At 59.7% G+C, this 19,928-nt stretch overlaps 2 protein-coding genes across 10 annotated transcripts; one reads left to right on the top strand and one right to left on the bottom strand.

Moving 5' to 3' along the window:
• Positions 1–113: 113 nt before the first annotated feature.
• Positions 114–8,052, bottom strand: FCSK (fucose kinase). 8 transcript variants are annotated; one of them, XM_063411003.1, is made up of 23 exons: positions 7,746–8,052; positions 7,502–7,659; positions 7,334–7,384; positions 7,123–7,248; positions 6,929–7,001; positions 6,456–6,553; positions 6,227–6,307; positions 6,019–6,138; positions 5,698–5,839; positions 5,262–5,389; positions 5,058–5,156; positions 4,439–4,609; positions 4,298–4,365; positions 3,784–4,154; positions 3,327–3,537; positions 3,067–3,233; positions 2,738–2,965; positions 2,467–2,610; positions 2,192–2,311; positions 1,932–2,119; positions 1,635–1,734; positions 918–1,141; positions 114–736 (listed from the first exon to the last, which is right to left on the bottom strand). In XM_063411003.1, the coding sequence occupies exons 1-23, from the start codon at positions 8,035–8,037 to the stop codon at positions 620–622; spliced, it is 3,477 nt and encodes a 1,158-aa protein (XP_063267073.1). In that variant the 5' UTR covers positions 8,038–8,052; the 3' UTR covers positions 114–619. The 8 variants fall into 8 exon arrangements, 7 of the variants coding, with proteins under 7 accessions (XP_063267073.1, XP_063267072.1, XP_063267074.1 ...); XM_063411002.1 differs by having other exon boundaries at positions 5,058–5,159; positions 7,746–7,901; XM_063411005.1 differs by lacking the exon at positions 114–736 and having other exon boundaries at positions 1,002–1,141; positions 1,635–1,831; positions 5,058–5,159; positions 7,746–7,901.
• Positions 8,053–8,167: 115 nt separating this feature from the next.
• ST3GAL2 (ST3 beta-galactoside alpha-2,3-sialyltransferase 2) lies at positions 8,168–19,836 on the top strand. 2 transcript variants are annotated; one of them, XM_063411015.1, is made up of 8 exons: positions 8,168–8,189; positions 16,684–16,944; positions 17,033–17,458; positions 17,575–17,768; positions 18,002–18,181; positions 18,363–18,408; positions 18,561–18,680; positions 18,958–19,836. In XM_063411015.1, exons 3-8 carry the CDS (start codon positions 17,126–17,128, stop codon positions 19,129–19,131), a joined length of 1,047 nt encoding a protein of 348 aa, XP_063267085.1. In that variant the 5' UTR covers positions 8,168–8,189; positions 16,684–16,944; positions 17,033–17,125; the 3' UTR covers positions 19,132–19,836. The 2 variants fall into 2 exon arrangements, with proteins under 2 accessions (XP_063267085.1, XP_063267084.1); XM_063411014.1 differs by lacking the exon at positions 8,168–8,189 and adding an exon at positions 8,644–8,788.
• The last annotated feature ends 92 nt before the right edge of the window (positions 19,837–19,928 follow it).

Below are 19,928 nucleotides of genomic sequence, written 5' to 3'. Positions count from 1 at the left end.
TGCAGTCCTGCCATTCCCACCCCTGGAAAAGTTTTTCCCATGCAATTCTGGGCATTTGCTATCCTGTGAAGAGGGAGCAGCCCTGCTAGTGACAGAGGGGCACAAACACATGCTGAGAATAAGCTTTTTTATTCAGACACTGCTTGGACTAATAACTTGCTTTCACAATTCACAATTTCAGTACTGAAACAGCCTCAGGACAGGAGAGGATTTGGTTCCACATCCAGCTGCCTCTCTGGTGCAGAAGCATTGCATACTAAACAGGCAGCTTGGGTGCCTGCTGCTGGAAGAGCAGGACCGTTCCTGTTCTAGGAACGGTCCTGTTGCTAGCTTGTTCCCTTTGAAGAACTGTGAAAACTGGAGTGAAACACCAAAATCAGGCTCGAGTCCCTAGCAAACTGTCCCTCCAGCAAGGCTACCCAGCAGGAGTAGTTTTGCCTGCCTGAACAACTTGTCACAACTTCTCCAGGCTCTGGCTTTTGGGACAAAACCACAAAAAGGCCATATGGAGACCTAATGGCACTTGCTGGAGCTGGCTGAAGAAGCCGCCCCTAACCAGTGGGCATTTCCCAGCACCTGTTCTGGATATCTCCCAGGAATTGGCCAGAGCTGAAGGCCTTCACACAGCCCTGTCCCCTCCAGGGTGAGCACCATCCTTCGTATCGCATCCCACGATGTCCACAGAGAAACCACACGTGTCCACTTCAATGCTGTGGATGCTGAAGTTGCCCAGTCCCTAGAAAAAGAGTCACAGGTTGGGGCAAGAGCCAGCAAAGGACCCCTTCTCACCTGCAAGGTCTCAGGGAGGGCATTGGAACAACAAGCAATCACACCCCATGTATGGTGGGGAGATGCTCCTCGTGCTCTGTACAAGGCTGCTGCAAGCTGACTGCAACAGTGGGAGGCTCACAGCTCACCTCAGTGTTTGTCAGGATCTGGTGCAAAGCCTCTTTCTGCCGAGGGGCTTTGGTCAAGATGTAAAGGAAGCCACCACCGCCAGCCCCAGCCAGGCACTGCCCGTGGACGTGGGGCCGGAGAGCGTCCATCATGCGCCCAACGGCCAGCGGCTCGCAGCCCGGGGCCATGCACTTCTTCTGCTGCCAGTAGCAGTCCAAGCACTTGCCAAGGAGCACTAGGTCACCTGCAGAGGAAGGAATATTGCAAATTATTTGTCTCTGCTTCTCACCCAAAGGGCAGAAACATGCTCAGCCCAAGTTAAATTCTGCCTTCTCTTTCCCAGTTCCTCCCAGCTCTGCCGGCCGAGCAGGCAACCCCAGCCCTGTCACGTTGCTATTTTTAATCCTCCACGGGGGGAGGATTTACTTGCTTTAATGCTCCAGCTTCCTCTCTGCAGCAGCCAAATAAATTCACTGCACTGACCAGCCATGGCCCCCAGCCCTGTCACCAGTGGCACACTGCCCATCAATCAGATTCAGCATGTCTAACCCCCTCTTCCTCAAAATCTTTGTTCAAGCCTGAATTTTGGGGTATTGCCTGGTGAGAGTGGGCTCGGGAGAGGATTTGAAGCTTCCGCAGCTGCAAGAGCCTGCACCCCCAGCCTTTTTCCCCCAGGAAAGTTTGTTTTTCTTCAGCTGCTAAAAGGGCCAACCTGGCCCAGGGAAGGGGGCTCACACCTTGCCTCAAGGCCTGGGCGCACTCCTCAGCATTGCTCACCAGTGCATCAGCATTTTGCACGATGGAGGGCAGCCTGGCATACCAGTTTCTCACCACATCCTGCAAGAGGCCAGAACGTCCCTGTCACTGTCCTCCTGCCTCTGGCAGCACGTGAGGAGGTACTGTTGCATCCACAGCCTTTGGCTGCCAGCTCCCTCTGGGGTGGCAGAGCTCTGCACAAGTGAAGGGGATGCCACCAAACGCCACAGGGGGAGCAGAGGCCAGCCTGTGACACCCAGAGGCACCCTAGGCATTACCTGGAGCAGGTTTCTGGCCAGGCGAGTCTTCCCTGTGTACACCAGCAGCAGGTGATCATTCAGGGTCTGGGTAAAACCATCAGGGACTGGGATCTGCTCCACTTCCACTCTGAGAGGCAGCTGGGCCTTTGACCTCCCAATTTTGATGCCAGGAACGAGCCCACCAACCTGGTCCTGCCAACCACCCCCTGCAGGGCAAAGGATGGTCAGTTATTGCCAGGACCCCCACCTTGTGGGTCAGCTGCTCCCCCAGGCTCTACCTGTTGTGAGCCTCTGCTCCAGGTGCAGCACAGAATGGATAAGGGACTCAGTGCTGGCAACCTTCCCTGCTGCCCGGTACAGGGATGCCATCACTGCTCCTGCCAGGATGCTGCTGGTGCCTACAGGGAGCACAGGTAGGGTCAGGGCAGTGAGGCACTGCTGTGTCCCTAAGGGCTGGGGTGCAGCAAGGGGGATGCCTCATCCTGGTGCTGGCAGCAGGAGAGACTCCCAGACACCAGTGAGGGACTGCTGAGCCCCTTCCCTGCAGACCTACCAAGGCCAGACCCATGGGGCAGCTTGGACCAGGTGTGCACCTCAAAGCCACCCCCAAAATTCTCCATCAGCTGGACCCGCAAGGGTGTCTGTGAGGGGAACTGCACAATCTGGGTGCAGATAAAGGCAGCTTTGACCAGGGCTCCTGAAAACAAAAACGAAGTAAAGCTGATGCCTGCTGTGCTCCCTCGTCCCACTGGCCCCAAAAAGGGCTATCCTGGCACCAACAGGACATCGCAGGTACAGAGCCAGGTTGGCAGGGGACCCCCCACCTGGTGCATGTGGCTGGCAGTAATCCTGTAAGTGCTCTAGCTCCTGGCACACCAGCTCTTCCACCACCTTGTTCGTTGGTGTCCTGCTGATGGTCATGAGGCGCAGCTCTGGCTGGACAATGCGCCGCACCCGGGCGCCAATGCTCCGGAACCCATCCACCAGCACCGCCACGTCCACCACAGCTCCCCCGTGCTCATAGGTGATGGGGGGTGTGTCACTCCAGCCACCTGCCAACACTCATCCTCAGCCTCCTGGAGCACCCTCACTCCTTTTCTCCCAGCACCACAGCGGCGAGACAAGGATCCTCTGACTCAGGGAATGCGCTCACCAGAGAGGTCCAGGCGGGCTGGACACAGCACCTGCACCCACTGCCCCAAGGGTGGCAGCTCCGCCTGTTCCACAGTGATGAACTGGCCTGAGGACATCACTGCCTTCCGAACAAGGATCTGCTCGGCTCCCTCGTAATGTCGAGCTGCTCTCACCAGCAGAGCCGGCCTGAGACAAGAGATGCTGAGCCCATTGCCACCTCTCCATGACAGAACCAATGCCTGGAATGGGGCAGCTGCCTCTTGCCAGCCCCAGCCTCACCGGCTCATCCACTTCTGCCGCTCAGCAGCCAGCTCCTGGACACCACCAGCGATGTCCCCGCTCTCCAGGCGCCCAAAAGCTGAGGCCCACTCCCTGTTGGCAGCAGGACCACTCCGCAAGCCTCCTTCCCCTTGTGCCATGCAGCCCAGGACCTCAGCAATACAGGCAAGTGCCCGTGCCACAATACCAGCATCACTGGCTGTGGAGGCAACTAGAAAATAAAATAAAACAAGGCTGCAAAGCACAGCCAGGCTGCAGGCTGCACCCCAACCAGCCCACTTCTGCCACAAGCTATCCCCAGGGGAGCAGGACTTGCATGGCTTGCACCCATCTGGGCTCACTGGACACCCTGCAAGTACACCCCTATGAGGTCCTGCAATGGGGGGGATCACTGAAGGGGGTGCGGAGCACTGAACAGTCCTGATAACAAGAGATGCAGCTCATGAGTCCAGCTCACCCTCATCCAGCGTGCTCAGCACAGCCTCATGGTAGCCCTCGTGGACGGCGCTGCGGGCAAGCGGCAGCAGGCTGCTGTCCTGGCGCCCCAGCAGCACCCGCCGCACCTTGCGCTGGCCCTGCAGGAAGAACAGCGCCTGGCGTGTGCCCAGCTCGGCTTCCATGTCCAGGCAGGGCAGCAGCTCCTGCCAGGACATACGCCAGGCTGTCCGCCAGCGTGCCAGCTGCTCACTGGCCACTGTGGCCAGGCTCAGCAGCCACAGCACATCCTGCAGTCCCAGCGCCTCGCGGGCGTGCAGCACCGGGAAGAGCCGGGCGCTGAGCAGGCAGCGGCTCCCCCGTGGCATCTCGGCATCCCAAAGGTCACCTTCCCTGATGGAGGGGAGAGACCATCAACATTGCCTTGGGCTCGAGGACATGTTCCAAGAGGGAAGGTGGAATGTGGGATGGGTTGGGGTGGTCAGGACATCTCTGGGAGCTGGGTCTCTTGTCCCATCCTGACATGTGGCACCTACCGTATGCCCGTTCGTTGGAAAAACTCATCCCAGGGCACGTTCAGGTAGGTGCCTTTTTCCACAGGGCTCTGCAGGGACACAGAGGGGCTGATCACACTTCGGCTTTGCTGGGAGCCTTGTGCCACCTCACTGCCCCCGCACCTTCCAGTCGTCGAGGTGGCCAGTGAGAGTGAACACGTGGCAGGTCAGGTCCTGCAGCTGGACGTGGTGGCCCTGCAGGACAATGTCATGCAGGGGGTAGCCCCGCAGGGCTGGTGAGGAGCCCACGCTGAGGCCCGAGAAGAGGCAGCCAGGACCGATCACCAGGGGACCCTGAGGAAGAAGCCACAGTGGCATGGCTGGCCCCCAAATCACAGCCAAATCCTGACCTTGGAATGGGACAACCACCCTGAGAGACAAGCTGGTGCCAGCACAAGCCAGGTGGCAGGATGTAATTTTGTCATAAGGTTGCAGAAACACAGATAACAGCAATTCAGGCTAGGCAACAGCCTCCAGGGCTCACAGCCATAAAGGAGCCCCCATAGGAGAGGGTATGCTCTGGTTCCCAGCTCAGGACAGGCCAGAAGTGACAGCCTCATCCCCTTGTTTGCAGAGGGTGACAGCCATTAGGGTGCCCAGCACCAGCCAAAAGCCAGCCCCAAAGAGGAAGGGCACCCCAAATCTCACAGCTGTGGTTCCTCCATCCTAGGTAGCAACACGTTGCCCTGCTGCCTATTCAGTGCACTGGGAGCTGTGTGTCACTCCCATCCTAGTCATGTACCTGGAGGTGACAGTGCTGGATGACACTGCCAGCTGCCAGCTGCACAGCTCCTTCCAGAAGGCAGTTGGTGACCGAAGAGCCATCCTCCAGGAGACAGGGCTGCTGCCAAGGGCACAGAGACACGTGGGACCAGAGTCTGAGCACATAATCCAGAGCAACCCCCAAAGAACACACATGAGCAAGGCTGGGGAGGGAAGGACATACATCCACGTGGGAATGGGCTGTCTTGCAGAAGCGGAGGTGGCTGGCAGAGCCAGGCAGGAGAGTCAGGCTGCGGATGTACTCGCTCGCAGAGGCGGTCAGGTAGCTGTAGGACGCATTGGGAATGCAGGCTGGGGGGGCAGGAGAGCTTTCAGCACATCGACAAAAAAATGTGGGTGTGTCTGGCACTCATGTGAGCCAGGCTGAACATCCCCAGTTGAAAGGATGGGGAGTGAAGACCTGGGGACTCACAGCTGTGGGCCCTGACCACCCCATCTCTCCCCATGCAGGGAAGAGGGGCGAGGAATGGGTCACATCACATGCACTCACCGCAGCACAGGATCACAGAATGGTTGGGGTTGGAAGGGACCTTAAAGATCATCTAGTTACAACCACCTGGGCAAGGACACTCCACTAGAAGTTGGAAGGAAGCACTCACCCATGCTAAGAGGGAAGCCACGGAGAGCTGTCCACAGCACAGAGCGGGCAGTACTCACACTGGCATCACCAACACCCTTCAAAAAACCTTCCTCTGTCACACCCCCTGCCATGCACAGCACAATGTCGAAGAAGAGGGAGAGCTGGGGAGAGAAGAGACTTGTTGGGTCCAGCCATCCTGAACCCCACCCTGCTACTGGGTGCTCCTTCCCACTACCTCTCCCACCCAAATCTGGCCATGTGAGGGCAAGCAGACCCTACACTGCTGGGGCAGTGACACCTGTGTGGCAAAGGGTCCTGTCCCCCACAGAGGGGCTGTCACCTGGATGGGTGGTGCCCCTGAGTCCAGCCCCATGTAGGTGCAGGCGTCCAGAGGAGGGATGACGTGGGTGGCCAGAAGCTGCTCGGCAGCATCCGAGGAGAAGAAAACAATCCCGCAGACCTGCCAGGCACATCAGGGCTGAGGCTGCAGCTGTGGTGACACAAGAGATAGGGCTGGCAGGGTCACCAACACCTGAGTTGTGCCATACCAGTGGGACAGTGCCATCTGGCCCCACACACTGCTGGATCTGGGCCTCTGTGCCTTTGTAGATGATGTCATGCACCAGGCCCTGGGAGCAAAACCACCCCAGTGAGCTCTTCAGGGAACCCCAAGCCAAGCAGCCACAGCAGTGCTGAGACCTTAGCACCCAAGGGATCAAAGGACTGGGGATCGCTGCACCTCCAAGGGGTGCCTCTGGAAGGGGGAGCTGCCCCAACCTGCTCGTTGGTGAGGTAGACCCCATGGTTCCTGGCATATGCTGGGCTCCCGGGCGCTGCGATCACTCGGACGCCCTGGAAGCCATCCCAGTTGATTCCTGTGGGGAGGGACAGAGACCAGTGCCCACTGGGGCAGTGCATGTACTCACACTGGGCACAACTGCCTGAAAACCTGGACCACAGCAGTGGAAGTGGCAGCACTGACATGCCCTCAACACCAGGTGAGTGAATACCAGCCAGCTGAGATATCAGCTCACCAGTGCTGCAGACCCAGACGCCAGGTGGGGAGCCCACAGTGTTGTGCCACCTCACTGCAGGCACAACACATTGTTCCCAGACATGCAGAGGACAGCAATAGCTGAGCATCCACACCCTCATGGGAGCACAGCACAAGCTGAGCCAGCTGTGCTGCTTGTTAGGAACCCTGTCACACATCAAAGCTGGTGCAGGAAGCAAGGCTGGTATCCACTCACCTGGTGTTGAAGGCACAGTGAGGAGCATGTCGGTGCTGCAGACCCAGACGCCAGGTGGGGAGCCCACACAGAGCTGCCAAGAGAAGGACTGTGTGACCAGGGATGGCAGGGAAGGAGCCCAGGAACCCAACACCATTTCCATCTTGTTGAGAGCCAAATCCCTCCCCAGGGCCCCAGCCCCAGGCTACACAGACCCGGTGTGTCATGGTCGCCAGCAGGCTGTCCAGGTTGCAGACCAGCGCTTCGGCTGCGGCGCCGGGCTCCTCCGCGGGCAGGCAGGTGAAGGCACGGCCGCAGTCGTCAAAGGAGAACTCGCGGCCCTGGTGGGACACAGAACATAGGGGGTCACCGAGAGGGGGCGGGTGCAATGAGAGATCCCATGCTGGGCTGCAGGTCGGCTCTCACCATGTGCAAGATGAGGATGCGGGCGTCTCTCAGGACGTCAGCGGTCACCACCTGGGACAGAACAGCAGGGAACAGTCAGTGGGGACAGAACAGGCACCCCTCCTCACTTCTAGCGTCCCCTCCTGACTTCCAGCCTCCCCGGACCCACCAGAGGCTGTCACCCCTCACCGTGCATCCGGCCCGGGCGCTGAGGTGCTCGGCCGCCACCAGCAAAGCGTTCAGGGTGGCACCGCCGCTGCCCAGGCGGGCCCAAGGGTCCTCCACGACCAGGAGCAGCGCAGGGGGGCGCGGGCCCAGCCCGCCCCGCAGCCGCCGAACCTCCAGCTCTGCCAAACGAGAGGCGGGCAGCGTTGAGAGCCGGTCCCGCTGCCGCGCGCAGAGAGGGAGAAGGGGCGCCCGCCTGGCCACTTGCCTCGCTGAAGAGCGGACACGGCGCCATGGCCCTGCCGGCAGGTGAGGAGAAGAGCGCTCCACTCCACCGCCATAAGCGCCTCCTCCGCCCTGAGCCTGGCGCCGCGGGGCCTGCTGGGAAGTTTAGTCCAGTCCCCGCAGGTGCTCCTGGGCGCTCCTCGCTGAAGGACTACAATTCCCAGCGTGCACTGCGCGGCAGGCACGGACCCCCTAAAGGCACAGCGCACCCCTGTGCTGCTTCCCCCTTTCCCCCACCTCGGGGGCCTTGCAAAGGGGGAATGCGGGTTTGACATTTTCTGCCCTAAAATGGGTTTCGGCACCGGTGTGTACCCCTAAGTGCCCTGAGTCACCCCTGCCACGAGTCTGGCTTCTCGCAGGACTCTCTGCGGAGAGAAAGGGTGTCCGGGCGGGGGTCGCTGGTGTGGGTTCCCCGTGGGTTGTCAGGGTGGGTGCCCGGTGGGTGCTGACGAGCTATCGGGGAGGGTACTGGGGGTGCCGATGCACTGGGGTGAGTGCCGGGCTGGACGCCAGAGAGGACGGCGGGAGATGCCGGCGCGCCGGTATCCACTGGGGTGGATAACGCGGGATGGGTACTGGGGTGCCGGTGTCCGGAGATGCCGGTGCGCCGCGTGGGTACTGGGATGGGTACCGAGCTGGGTACCGAGCTGGTGTCGCATTGGGTACCAGGGCTGTTCAGGGGGTTGCCGATGCGCCAGGTGGGTACCGGGGTGGATTCTAGTGGCTGACTGCCGGGGATGCCGATGCTGGGCACCGGACTGGGGTGTGCCGATGTGACGGGGTGGATCCCGGGCTGGACACCGGGGTAGATTCCCGAGAGGCCGGTGGGAGAGTGGGCTCAGGCAGCCCCTCTCGCCTCCTACAAGTCCCACAAGCCCCGCCGGGCGGCCCAGGACTACATCTCCCAGCCTGCCGGGCCCGTCCCCCCCGCCCCGCGCGGCACGGCACGGCTCCGCACGGCGCGGAGGGCGGTGGCGGCGGGGCCCGGGTGAGCCCGGCGGCGGGGCCATGCCGGAGCTGAGGCAGGTACCGCGGCGGAGAGCCGGCCCGGGGCGGGGGATGCGGGCACGGCCCGGCTCGGCTCGGGATGCCGGTCCCGGGAGGCGGCGGGGGTAGCGGGCGGCGGCGGGGGAGCCCGCCCGGGAGCTGCCCCGCTGCTGCGGGCTGGTCCCGGTGCTGCGAGCTGGCCTCAGGGAGCATCCACACGGGATGCGTCGGGTTCATCCCCTGTGTGGTGGTCCCGGTTGCTGATCCGGGGGCTGGGTGCAGGTCTAGGGGCTGGGAGTATCCTCCTGAGATGCAATGGGTGCTGAGCAGCCCCGGGAGGATGTGCTGTCCCCTATCTGGGGTGCAGGTCCCGGGGTTCTGGGTGCTGCTCACCGTGCTGGCTGCTGGCTGCCGGGAGCATCCACCGGATTGCATTGGGTTCAGACCCAAGAGGTTGCGCTGGCCCGGAATGCTGGCCCGGGCCCTGCGGTGCTGCCCCCAGGGAGGATGTGCTGGCCCCAGGTGCGGTGTGCAGCCCCGGGGGGCAGCTCCAGGGTGCTGCCCGGGGAGGATGTGCTCGCCCCGAGGAGGACGCTGGCCCTAGCAGGGGTGTCGGGGCTGGGACTGATGGAGCTGCTCCCCTCCAGCCGTGTGCCCTGGGATCTTGAGGGCAGAGCCGTGGGACCGGGGTGGGAGGGCTGGCTGCGAGGTGGCCCCAGTCCCCACCACGGCCAGTGTGTGTGTAAGGTCCCTCAGCAGCGGTGTGACACATGGCTGCGTGACACACGGCATCCATTGCATGGGTAGTGGCAGCCAGGATTTCACAAACAGCTTGAGCGTCCCTGGGGACAAGGGTAGAAAACTGTGTCACCGAGCAGGGGATGTCCCTTGCCTGCTTCTCTGTGTGTGTGTGGAGGGGGGCACTAACGCGGGCATTGGTGTGAAATCTTATCGGTGTGCCTGTCCCATTGTTTCAGGGTGTTTCCCTGGCTGAAGCACGGCTGCCTGAGTGGGATTGATAGAGAGCCCGTATTTCAGGGCCTGGCGATTCAAGGGGTCCCCACATATGCCAGGGGCTTAAGTGCTGCTGGCACAGGGGGAAGGCAAGGGTTTGTTCAGGCTCCAGCTGCAGAGTCAGAGCAATTATTCCAAAGCTCCCAAATATTTCCCTAGAGTGAGGTCTTCCCCTGTCAGGAGGGGAAGGAGGGAGATGAAAAATACTGGGAGGAGGATGGCATTTGGGCAGCATGCAAGCTCAGACTGGAGGAAGGGCCACATCCCCGCCTGCTGCAAACAATCATAAAACACGGCTGGGGGAAGCCAAATCACACCAAACCCCAAAACTTGCTGAGCCTCCTTACAGGAAGACGTGTGGGCTTTGAGCTGGCGAAGGCAGTTTTGCCCTGCATTATCTCGGGCTCCTCTTCCCAGCCCTGAGCAGCCGCCGCGGCCACATCGTGGCCAAGGCGAGCGCCAACGGGAAGTTCCTCAGCGCTTTGGGCTTGGTTTCCCCTTTCTTCCTTTTTCTTCCCCTTCTATCAGAAGCAAAGGTCGCGGTCTCAGCGGGGAGGGTTGGGCTGGGGAGTGCCTTGCCCGCCGCTCCCCCTCCCCGGTGCGCGTGCCCGTCTGTCTGTCTGTCCCCGTCTGGCGGCCCCGCTGCCCGCTGTGTGCGGCTGTGCCTGTCACAGGCGCTTCCCTTCCCTCTCCGAGGAGCTCATGGCGGTCCTTGGGAACGGCGGGGCGCGCTCCGCTCGCCGCCCACGCCTCGCCGGCGCCGGAGGCAGGCGGGGAGAGCCTCGGCAGCCGCATGCTGCGGGAACGCTTGAATTTTCCTGCCCAAACAAGCTCCGAACTGCCGCTTTTTGGGGAAGAGCGCCGATGGCACTGAGGGCTCGGTGGTTTTGCTGCGTTCTCTCGGCACGTCGGACGCCGCCCGGTTTGGCACGCCGAGATCCCGGCAGCTCGATGGCTTTCATCTCCTCCCGTTGCATTTAATTTTTGCACGACTGCAAGCTGCTAATTGCTCTCCAGTGGCTTGGCCGGCTTCAATGCTTCTTCATGAGGCAGGATTTATCAGAGCCCGCTTGACCCCGGGGGGCTGGGATGCGATGGGAGAGGCTGGGAACCTGCTCTCCCTGCCCTGCTGGGCTCTGCACTGGGCTCCGGGATATTGCTTGGCTTCATGTCTCTCTTTGCCACTGCCGTTTTCCAAAAGCTTTTTTTGGAAAGTGCAAATGTTTTGGGTCCCAGCTCCAAGGCAAAGTTCCCAAAGATACCCCGAAACTGCACATGAATGAGTGGTGAATGTATATAAAAATTATATATATATATATATGCATGTGTGAGGTATAGGGAGTTTTTTTCTTACAGGATGGATAGATCAGTGTTTGAGCTCTAAAATAACACCCTCAACAGTTGCTCTAGGGAAACCAGAACAATCTGCAGTCACTTTGCTCCAGGTGCCACTGTGTCCCCAGCAAAGGACTTTTGATCTGCAGCAGTAATTGGGCTAATTAGGAAGCTGCAAATGCTCCCCCTTCTCCCCAGGTGCCTGAGCAGAGCCCAAGCTAGTGGAGAGAAGTCAGGGGCTCTCACCAGTGGAACTGTTCTAATTTTACATTTAATGGGAGTTCCTGGCTGTAACTGGGCTGTGCTGGGATTGATGGCCTCCGGACTGGGGAGCCTTTCGTAACTTCCCAGCAATGAAATCTCATAGGTGCAATTTCCCTAATGAGTTCAATGTCCTCTCAGTGCTGCCCGCAGGCGGAGCAAACCTGGGTGGCTTTTTGAGGCCACCCACAGCATGTGCAATTCTCAGCTTGGGTTGTGCCCTGGGGGAAAAGGGTGGCTGTGGGTACAGCACCCATCAACCAGCCCTCAAAAGCCAAAGGAGAACCTTTGGTTTTCCACCACCTCCGATCCTCGGCGCAGGTGAGATCCAGGGAGGACAGGAAAGTGCAGGGCCCCGTGTCCCAGCTCTCCTTCCCAGGGCCACAGCCGACAGTGGCGCCTCCTGTGCAGCATCCGCCTGCCCTGCACTCCTGCACAGATTTTCCTGCTGAGGCATCAGGCATGAACATAACAGGTCCAGGCTGGTAAAACCAACAGCAAGCAGTGGTGAAGGGGACATGGTTGCTTCCCAGCTGCTGGGGAGGCTCAGGGTGCTGCTGGCAGCTCACTGATGCTGGTGCTGAGAGGAGGGCAGGGGCGCTGCCCTTCCAAGGGAGTGTGTCTGCCTGAAGTGTGGCCACGTCTTCACAGGCAGCTGAGGCTGCAGGGAGACTGGGTCAGGGGTGTCTGGGGTGCAGCCCTGCTGTAGCAGGCAGGAAGGGGGACAGGGACCAGGCAGACCCTGCTGACCCCAGCCTGCGGCTGTGGGAGGCTAAGACGGAAGTGTGGCCAGCAGTGGGGAGCTGGCTCCCCATGGGACCAGATGGCTTTGCACAGGAAACTGAGGCAAGGATGGGAGAGAGGAGAAGGCAGTGGTGGGTGGCAAGCCCCAGACTCTGCCTTCTCTGTTCTGGGTTGGGTGGCAAAACCTCAGCTGCTCGGTGGGACTCAGCTTGGTGGCACCTGGTGTGGTGGTCCATGACCCAGGGTTCAGTGGTAGCCGGCTGAGTGGTACCTGAGCTGATGGTACTCGAGTTGGTGCAAACTGAGGCAGCTGGTGCAGACTGGGGGTTCTAGGGTGGGTGCTTGGGGTGCAGAGCAGAAGGCTGTCTCTCCCTCTCAGTTCCACAGGGATTCAGGATCGGGGGGAGAATCCCACTCCCCTCCCTGCCTGTCCTGCCTCAAGGAGGAAGCTGCTGCTCTTGGCACAGGGAGCTGAGTGTGACAAGGCCATGCTGTGAGCGTGGCCTTGGGCTTGTCAACACCCCTGGAGTCCAGGGTCCCTTGTTCCCCATGGCTGCCTGGGGAGACCCAGAATGGCTGGCAGAGGGTAGGGGAAATGGCACTGGAAAATGCTCAGGGACATCAGCCACACAGGCTGGTACATGTGGCTGGGTGGTCCCAATGGGAGTGTGAGCTGCAGGGACGGGCATCTGCCTTGGCTGGTCCTGCCAGTGTGAGTTTTGGAGGAGATTGCCCCATGAAGCAGCACAGGGTGTTCAGGCTGGTGCAGTTCCCTGAGGGTTCCACTGTGGCTGAGCCAAGGGGCTTGGGATGCTGCTGGACCAGTCCCTGCAGGCCCATCTGCCAGCAAGGGTGGGAGCATTCCATTCTGTTTTCCCACTCCTGGCACTCCCCTGCAGCCCCAAATCCCATAGGAAATGGCCTCAGCGTGACTGGCTCCATCCCAGCTCTGTGCTGGGGATTTGGCCTCCACGCTCTTTCCTGGCCCTATCCCAGCACTGAGGGATGAGCCTGAAATAACCCCTCTGGAGGGCAGACACAAGGAAAGGCTGGAATTGCTGCCATTGGCAGCCAGGGGTGCGAGTAGGGTTTAAAACATGGGAAACCCAATTAGCTTGGCTCCATTAGCTGATTGACCTGGCTGATAAGAGTATGATTAATTAAAAGGATGAAGAATAAGTTACCAGGTCCTCGCTGCTGTCGGGATGTGGTGATGGCTTTACGTATGACATTGGCTTCTTCTCTTAATACCTGGTGCTTGTCTACTGCTGGCCATCAGTTCTTCATGGCATCACCCCATAGTGGGGAGAAACGTCCTTGTGCCAGCACCAGGTCTGCTCCCTGTTCCCTCTCCCATCCAGCTTCCAGGGAGGAAAAAAAATTCAAGGGAAAAATATAATCCCTCTGGATGGGTGAAGCAGGAAAGGACCTTCTTAATGACGTGCAGTTTTCTGGCCAAGGCTTGTTTTGGCTTTGGAAGCCGGGTGATGCAGAGGGACAGGCTATCTCCCCTTCCTGCGCTGCCCCCGGCGGATTCCCGCTCGCTGTTCCAAGCTAACGCGAGCTGACGGTCCCACAGAGGCGAGCGGCTCCTCGGCACTCTGCCCGGGGCTGCAGCCCCTGGCAGCGCTTGGGCCACGGGCAAAAAGAAACTGGAATGGTTTTGTGACATTCTGTAGTAATCCTGCTCACTGAGGTCTTCCCTGAAACAAGGACAGGTCACCACTCGCTGTTTCTGCCTGGCATTGAAGGAGGCGGGAGAAGACTCGACTTGGATCTGCTCCTTCCCTGTCAAAGAAACTCAACCCTAATTCTCAGGTTTTCCACCCGAGTCCAGTCCAAGGGGCCCTGTGTGCTTTCCCCTCCTCCACCTGCAGCAACCATGCACCGCTCTGGCACCCAGTGAATGGTTTGGTGGTGGCAGAAGTGACGTCTCTGCACAGGGATCATGGGATGAGTAGCACCTGGTCACCCAGGGTGACATTTCCCAAAGACTCCTGGGGGAATTTTCAGACCATTCATACCTGGGAAGAGCAATAGCCAGTGCAGACAATGCTGCCATCCTCTCCTCTTCCTCCCCATGCCCCAAACATGGTGACATCTCCCAGTAATGGCTCCTTCCTTTGCCCACCCTGCCATTTAGTGGCATGGAAATTCATGCCAATAACCCCAGGATATCTTAGAAATGAGCAAACAAAGCCAACAAGACCTAAAGATGCCGAGTGGGGATATATCGATGGTGTTTTGTCTGACAGGGAAGTGGTGGGAATCCTCCAGGCCCTGGGGCTGTCGGTCACATCGCTCCAGCATTCATCCTGAAATGAAACATTAGATGATTGGAAAATACCATCAGCATCCTGTAAAAGCAGCAGAGCAATTTGCCAGGACCTTTTAATAGCCTCGCTTCATTATCTCTTGCAATCAAAGAGAAACTTGCATTTGATGAGTACATGGTCCTCAGGAGGCAATTCAGGATCCTGGGGATGAATTTGGGAATGCAAAGGTATTTAGTGGCATTGATGAGTTACCAAGCTTGCTCACCACAGAAGAAATCCTAGATCTCTTATTTTAAGAAGGAAACATCCAAATCTGGTGGGAAAAGCTCCTACAAGTGAAGTTTTATTTGTGGAGGGGGCTTGGATTAGGATCGGGCAGGGAGGGCATGGATATTGCTGGGTTATGTTTGTATGTGTGGGTGCCCTGTCCCTGCTGGGGGCCGTAAGGAGCGGTGCAGATGGAAATAGCTGCCAGCTCCTGCTAGGAAAATGATGACTCAAACCAGCCGCTGGGATTTAAGGCTCCTTTTATCGCGCATGAGCTGGGCTGGAGGGGGTTTTCCCCCCGCTCTGCTCGGGGGCAGCTCCAGGAGGCCCTGGAATGGGGGCTGTACAAAATGTGCTCCAGATGGTGTCAGCGCAGGGATGTGTCAGGCAGGACCAGGCTGGGCTGGGGAGCCGGAAATGGATTTCCCCCTTTCACCAGGAACAAAAATAACACAAGCACGTGATAGCTCATTTCCTTTAGCCTTTAAAAAGCCCCGTGGGATGGTAAGCAGCGGGAGCAGGGGAGGAGGCTCAGCCCATCCTGCTTGGTGGCACAGCCGTGTCATAGCTGAAAACCCCGCCCGAATTGCCTTTTACCTACGAATCTTTCCAGCGTTTTGCATCTGTGGGGCGGGGAGGGATGTTACAGCTTTTTACTGGCTTTATCCCAAACTCCCTAAATGCAAACCCTCTGTTTAACAACCACCCTGCTTTTTCTGCTGGCAGCAGCCCAAGGAACTGGTTGCAGTCACTGCTGGCCATGCATGTGCCATGTAGGCGTGTTAAAATTCCCCACCAGAGCCCAGGAAAGCACTTGAACTGGGACGTGCCTTCGGTTTTTGGCTCTTTCCTTTAAAGACTGTCCCCACTTGAACAAATATTTGACGGGGGGTTAATGGTTTGGGCAGGAGGTGTCCATGCCTGGCAGTGCAATGGGCTGGGGGAGCCTTTGGGGTCCATGTTCTCCTCCCAGCCCAACGAGGAAGTTTTTGGGAGCTTAAAGCAGTCTGTTCCTGGAAAGCAAGCCAGCGTCTTCCAGACGATGTTTTTTTCCGAGGGAAGAAGCATCCTGGTGCCTGCCAGCTCCTAATTACTGCTGCCGGCCTCGGCACTGACTTAATTGGGGCCAGGGCTGAGCCGTGGAGGTGATGCGTCTGCAGGGTTTTGCCTTGGGGCGGGCCACCCCCTCCCCAAAAAGGCCTGGAGGGGAGATCGTGTCTCCAAACCTTTGGGATTCTGGATCCTGCCTCAACTTAGTGACTGGGTTAAAAGGGGATTTTCAGCCTTTTTTTTTTTTTTTTTTTTTTTTTTTTTTTTTTTTTTCTTTCTTTTTTTTTTTTTTTTTTTCTTTTAATTTGGCCAAGGAGCGCTGTCTGGCTTTGCCCGCCCCTCTGCTCGGGGGGCTTGGCCGCTCCTCCCGCCCCTCCCCGGGCGCAGGCGCCAGCACCTCTGCCCTGGCTATTTTTACCCGCCAGGATCACGAGCAAGAGAGTGACCTTCCCCAAGGGACGCTGTCACTCGGGGGGGACAGTCACCAGCGCCCGTCCCCGGGGTGCCCGTCAGGCTGCGGAGCGGCTTTCCCGGCTGTGTCCCGGCTGTGTCCCGGCTGTTTCCCGGCTGTCTCGGCGGCGGCAGCAGCCGGCGAAGAGGGCTCTGGAGGGGCTGCTTATGGCGTGATAGAGAAGGAGAATTGAGCCTAGAGAAAGGAGCCGCTTGTTTGGCTCCGGAGGCGAGTTCATGGCTGAGCCTTTGTCTGGCAGAGACGGGGAGGGCACAGTCCGGGACCTGCTGCGAGTTCTCCAGGCACAGATAGCGATGCCGGCATCTCAGCTCCCTGCGCATCCCCTGCCTACTTGTCCCCTTCGGGGATGGCTCGTACCCTGCAGCCCCGTGTCTGGGACGTGCTGGGAGGCATTTTGGGGCGTTCACTGGGGAATAAAGTCCTCAGTCCCCAGCACCCTCCTCCTGCTGGGCGCAGCCCTCTCTTCTGTCTGTATCGCCACCCCTTGACCCGCCGTCCCCTCCTTCCCGCTCCAGGCCGGTGTCGTGGTGGCCGTGTCCCCGAGCCAGCGGCTGAGGGCAGCGGATCCGCTGAACCGCGGGGACGATGAGCGCCGTCGCAGCTGAGCGCCAGCCGGGGCCGGGACCCGGAGGAGCGGCCGGGGCGCGGTGCCGCGGCTGAGGCCGGTGCGCAGAGCGGTGCCGGACCCTCAGCTGATGCTCCCTGCCCGGCACGTGGAGCCACCGGGGGCCCTCGCCGCGGCCGGACAACGCGGATGGAAAGCTGCAGCCCAGCAGGTAGGAGCCCGGTGCGGGGGTCCCTGGGGGCTCTACATCCCCCTCCCCTCACCGCCACCGCAGGGAGTTACAGCTCTCGTTCCTGCAGGGAGCCTCGCTGGCCGGCTGACGCCCTCCCGCGCCCTATGCCCGCGCCCTATGCCGGAGCGGGCGCCGTCCCCGGCTCAGCCACCCGACGACCATGAAGTGCTCGTTGCGCTTCTGCTTCCTCTCGACCGCCTTCCTGCTCGTCTTCGTCATGTCCCTCCTCTTCACCTACTCCCACCACAGCATCGCCTACCTGGACCCCGGCGGGCTGGGCGGCATCCACCGGGTGAAGCTGGTGCCCGGCTACGCCGGGATGCAGCGGCTCAGCAAAGGGGGGCTGTATCCCCGGGGCTGCTCCTGCCGCCGCTGCCCGGCCGAGGAGCCCGGGGCCACCGACTGGTTTGACGGGCGCTATGACAGCACCGTGTCCCCCGTGTGGACCAAGGACAACATGGACCTTCCGCCCGACGTGCAGAGGTGGTGGATGGTGAGCGCAGGGACGGCAGTGTCGTGGTGTGCTCTGGCACGGGGACACAGATTTCTCCTCCCTCCCAAGGAGGGGGCGATGTCTGATTCCCCCCTGCCCCCCTTCCCTTCCTGCAGATGCTGCAGCCCCAGTTCAAGTCCCACAACACCCACGAGGTCCTGAGCAAGCTCTTCCAGATCGTGCCGGGCGAGGATCCCTACCGCTCCCGTGACCCACGCCGCTGCCGCCGCTGCGCCGTGGTTGGCAACTCAGGCAACCTCCGCGGCTCCGGTTACGGACCGGAAATCGACGGGCACGACTTTGTGATGCGGTGAGAGCCGGGGACACTGCCGGGGACCTGCGCACCCCGACAGCACAGAGACACGGGGTGATGCTGGCACCACCGGGTACTGGGATGAGTGGGAGCGAGTCCAGCCTTGCCGCCTCCCCTGGGTGGGAAACTGCTGCTTGGCAGCGTTTTACAGCTCATGGGGATCACTCATGTCATCTGCAAGGCACAGGGCATTTGGGAGGGTGGTGTCATCCTCCCTGCTCTCCCCCCAGGATGAACCAGGCTCCCACGGTGGGCTTTGAGGGCGATGTGGGTGGTCGGACCACACACCACTTCATGTATCCCGAGAGTGCCAAGAACCTGCCCGCCAATGTCAGCTTTGTGCTCGTGCCCTTCAAAACCCTGGACCTGCTCTGGATCGCCAGTGCCCTCTCCACCGGCCAGATCAGGTTGTAAGTACCCAGTGGGCACTGGCAGCACCAGGCTGGGGGCTCACCTAGCTCAAGGACAGCTCCCCTGGGAGCAGTGGGGATTCATTTGTTCCTCCCTCCAAGAGCCTCCTGTGGCAACTCAGGCTGGAGCTGGGGGTATGGGACACCCAAGAACTCACCTGCCTCTCTGCTCTTTCCCCAGCACATACGCACCTGTGAAGCCTTTTCTGCGTGTGGACAAAGAAAAGGTACGTGGAGCTCATCCCTATCTCTGCCATGTGCACCTGTATGGCCGTGGCCTCTGTCACCTCATCCTTCCCCAGGGTTCCCCTTCAAGGGGTGCTGATGCCAAAGGGAGCATGGCTGGGGCTCCTCTGCTAACCCTGGTCTGACCTCCCAGGTGCAGATCTACAATCCTGCCTTCTTCAAGTACATCCACGACCGCTGGACGGAACACCACGGGCGCTACCCCTCCACGGGCATGCTGGTGCTCTTCTTTGCCCTCCATGTCTGCGATGAGGTGGGTGATGTCTCCTTCAGCTCCTGCCTGGCATGGAGTGGGTTTGCTGAGGTCCTGAAAATTGCAGGGTTAAGGAAGGAGGTGGATTCTTTGGGTCACACTGCAGCAGTCACTCTGGTTGCCTGACACCACAGTGATGGGTATCCTTGAGGGGTGGGAAGGCTGTGCAGAGGGATGGGGACCTTTGAAAATCACCCCAGCAGTGCAAGGGTTGCTGAGACAAGGATGTCCCAGCCTGGTGGGGGGTTCTGGCTCACTCCCTCCCTTGCTCCTGCAGGTGAACGTCTTTGGGTTCGGTGCTGACAGCCGGGGGAACTGGCACCACTACTGGGAGAACAACCGCTACGCCGGGGAGTTCAGGAAGACGGGGGTGCACGATGCCGACTTCGAGGCACACATCATCGACATGCTGGCCAAAACCAGCAAGATCGAGGTTTACCGGGGAAACTGAGGGCTGAGTCTCTGGCTCCCTGCTCCAGCAGGTCCTGCTGCCTGCAGGGGAAGAGAGTGAGGGTCTCCCTGGTGGCCTCAGGCAATGAGCACGGATGGGCAGCGCAGTTCCGCATTGCTGACAGAGCCACCGCGGTGGTATTTGGTGCCTCCAGCAGCCAATCAGGTTCAGAGCTAAAGGAGACTTTTTGCTTTTTTTTAATTATTATTATTATTAAGGAACCCAGCTGAGAAAGGATTTCTAAACACAATCAGTGACTGACCAGGCGGCAGGGGTGGCCGCCTTGCATCTCTCTACAGTCAAACCAAATGCTGCTCTTTTTAAAACAAGACAACCCCCCCGCCCTGAAGCTGCGTGACTTTGGGGAACCCCTCGAGCATCGCGGCCAGGCCGAGGGGGCCGAGGGAGCTGTGGCGGCTGCGCAGCCTCACCAGTGGAACCAGCTGCTTCTTTTTTCCTTTATTTTGGTATTTTTCTTTTACCCCCCTGGGGCAGCCAATGTCGTCGTTTCTCCAGGGAAGGCTCCTGGCACAGAGGCAGGTCCCAGCACATGGATCCATGGTGGGGAGCCAGAAGCTTCAGGAAGCCGAGCATTGCTGATGCTCTGCTGCAGGGTGGTGACTGCTGGCACAGCTGTGCGGGGAGATGAAGAGGAATCTTGACTTTGGGGCATCCCTACTCTTCTGCCTGAGGACTGGAGAAGGGTAGGACAGATTTCAGGAATGACTATAGAGGAGGCAGCTAAGAAACCTACACAAGCAGCAGCTGAGCTCTGCGAGCAGTTGTAGTATGCTCAA

Source organism: Prinia subflava, chromosome 13 (assembly GCF_021018805.1).
Source record: "Prinia subflava isolate CZ2003 ecotype Zambia chromosome 13, Cam_Psub_1.2, whole genome shotgun sequence".
Taxonomy (NCBI): domain Eukaryota; kingdom Metazoa; phylum Chordata; class Aves; order Passeriformes; family Cisticolidae; genus Prinia; species Prinia subflava.
This window is presented reverse-complemented; position numbering and strand designations above follow the sequence as displayed.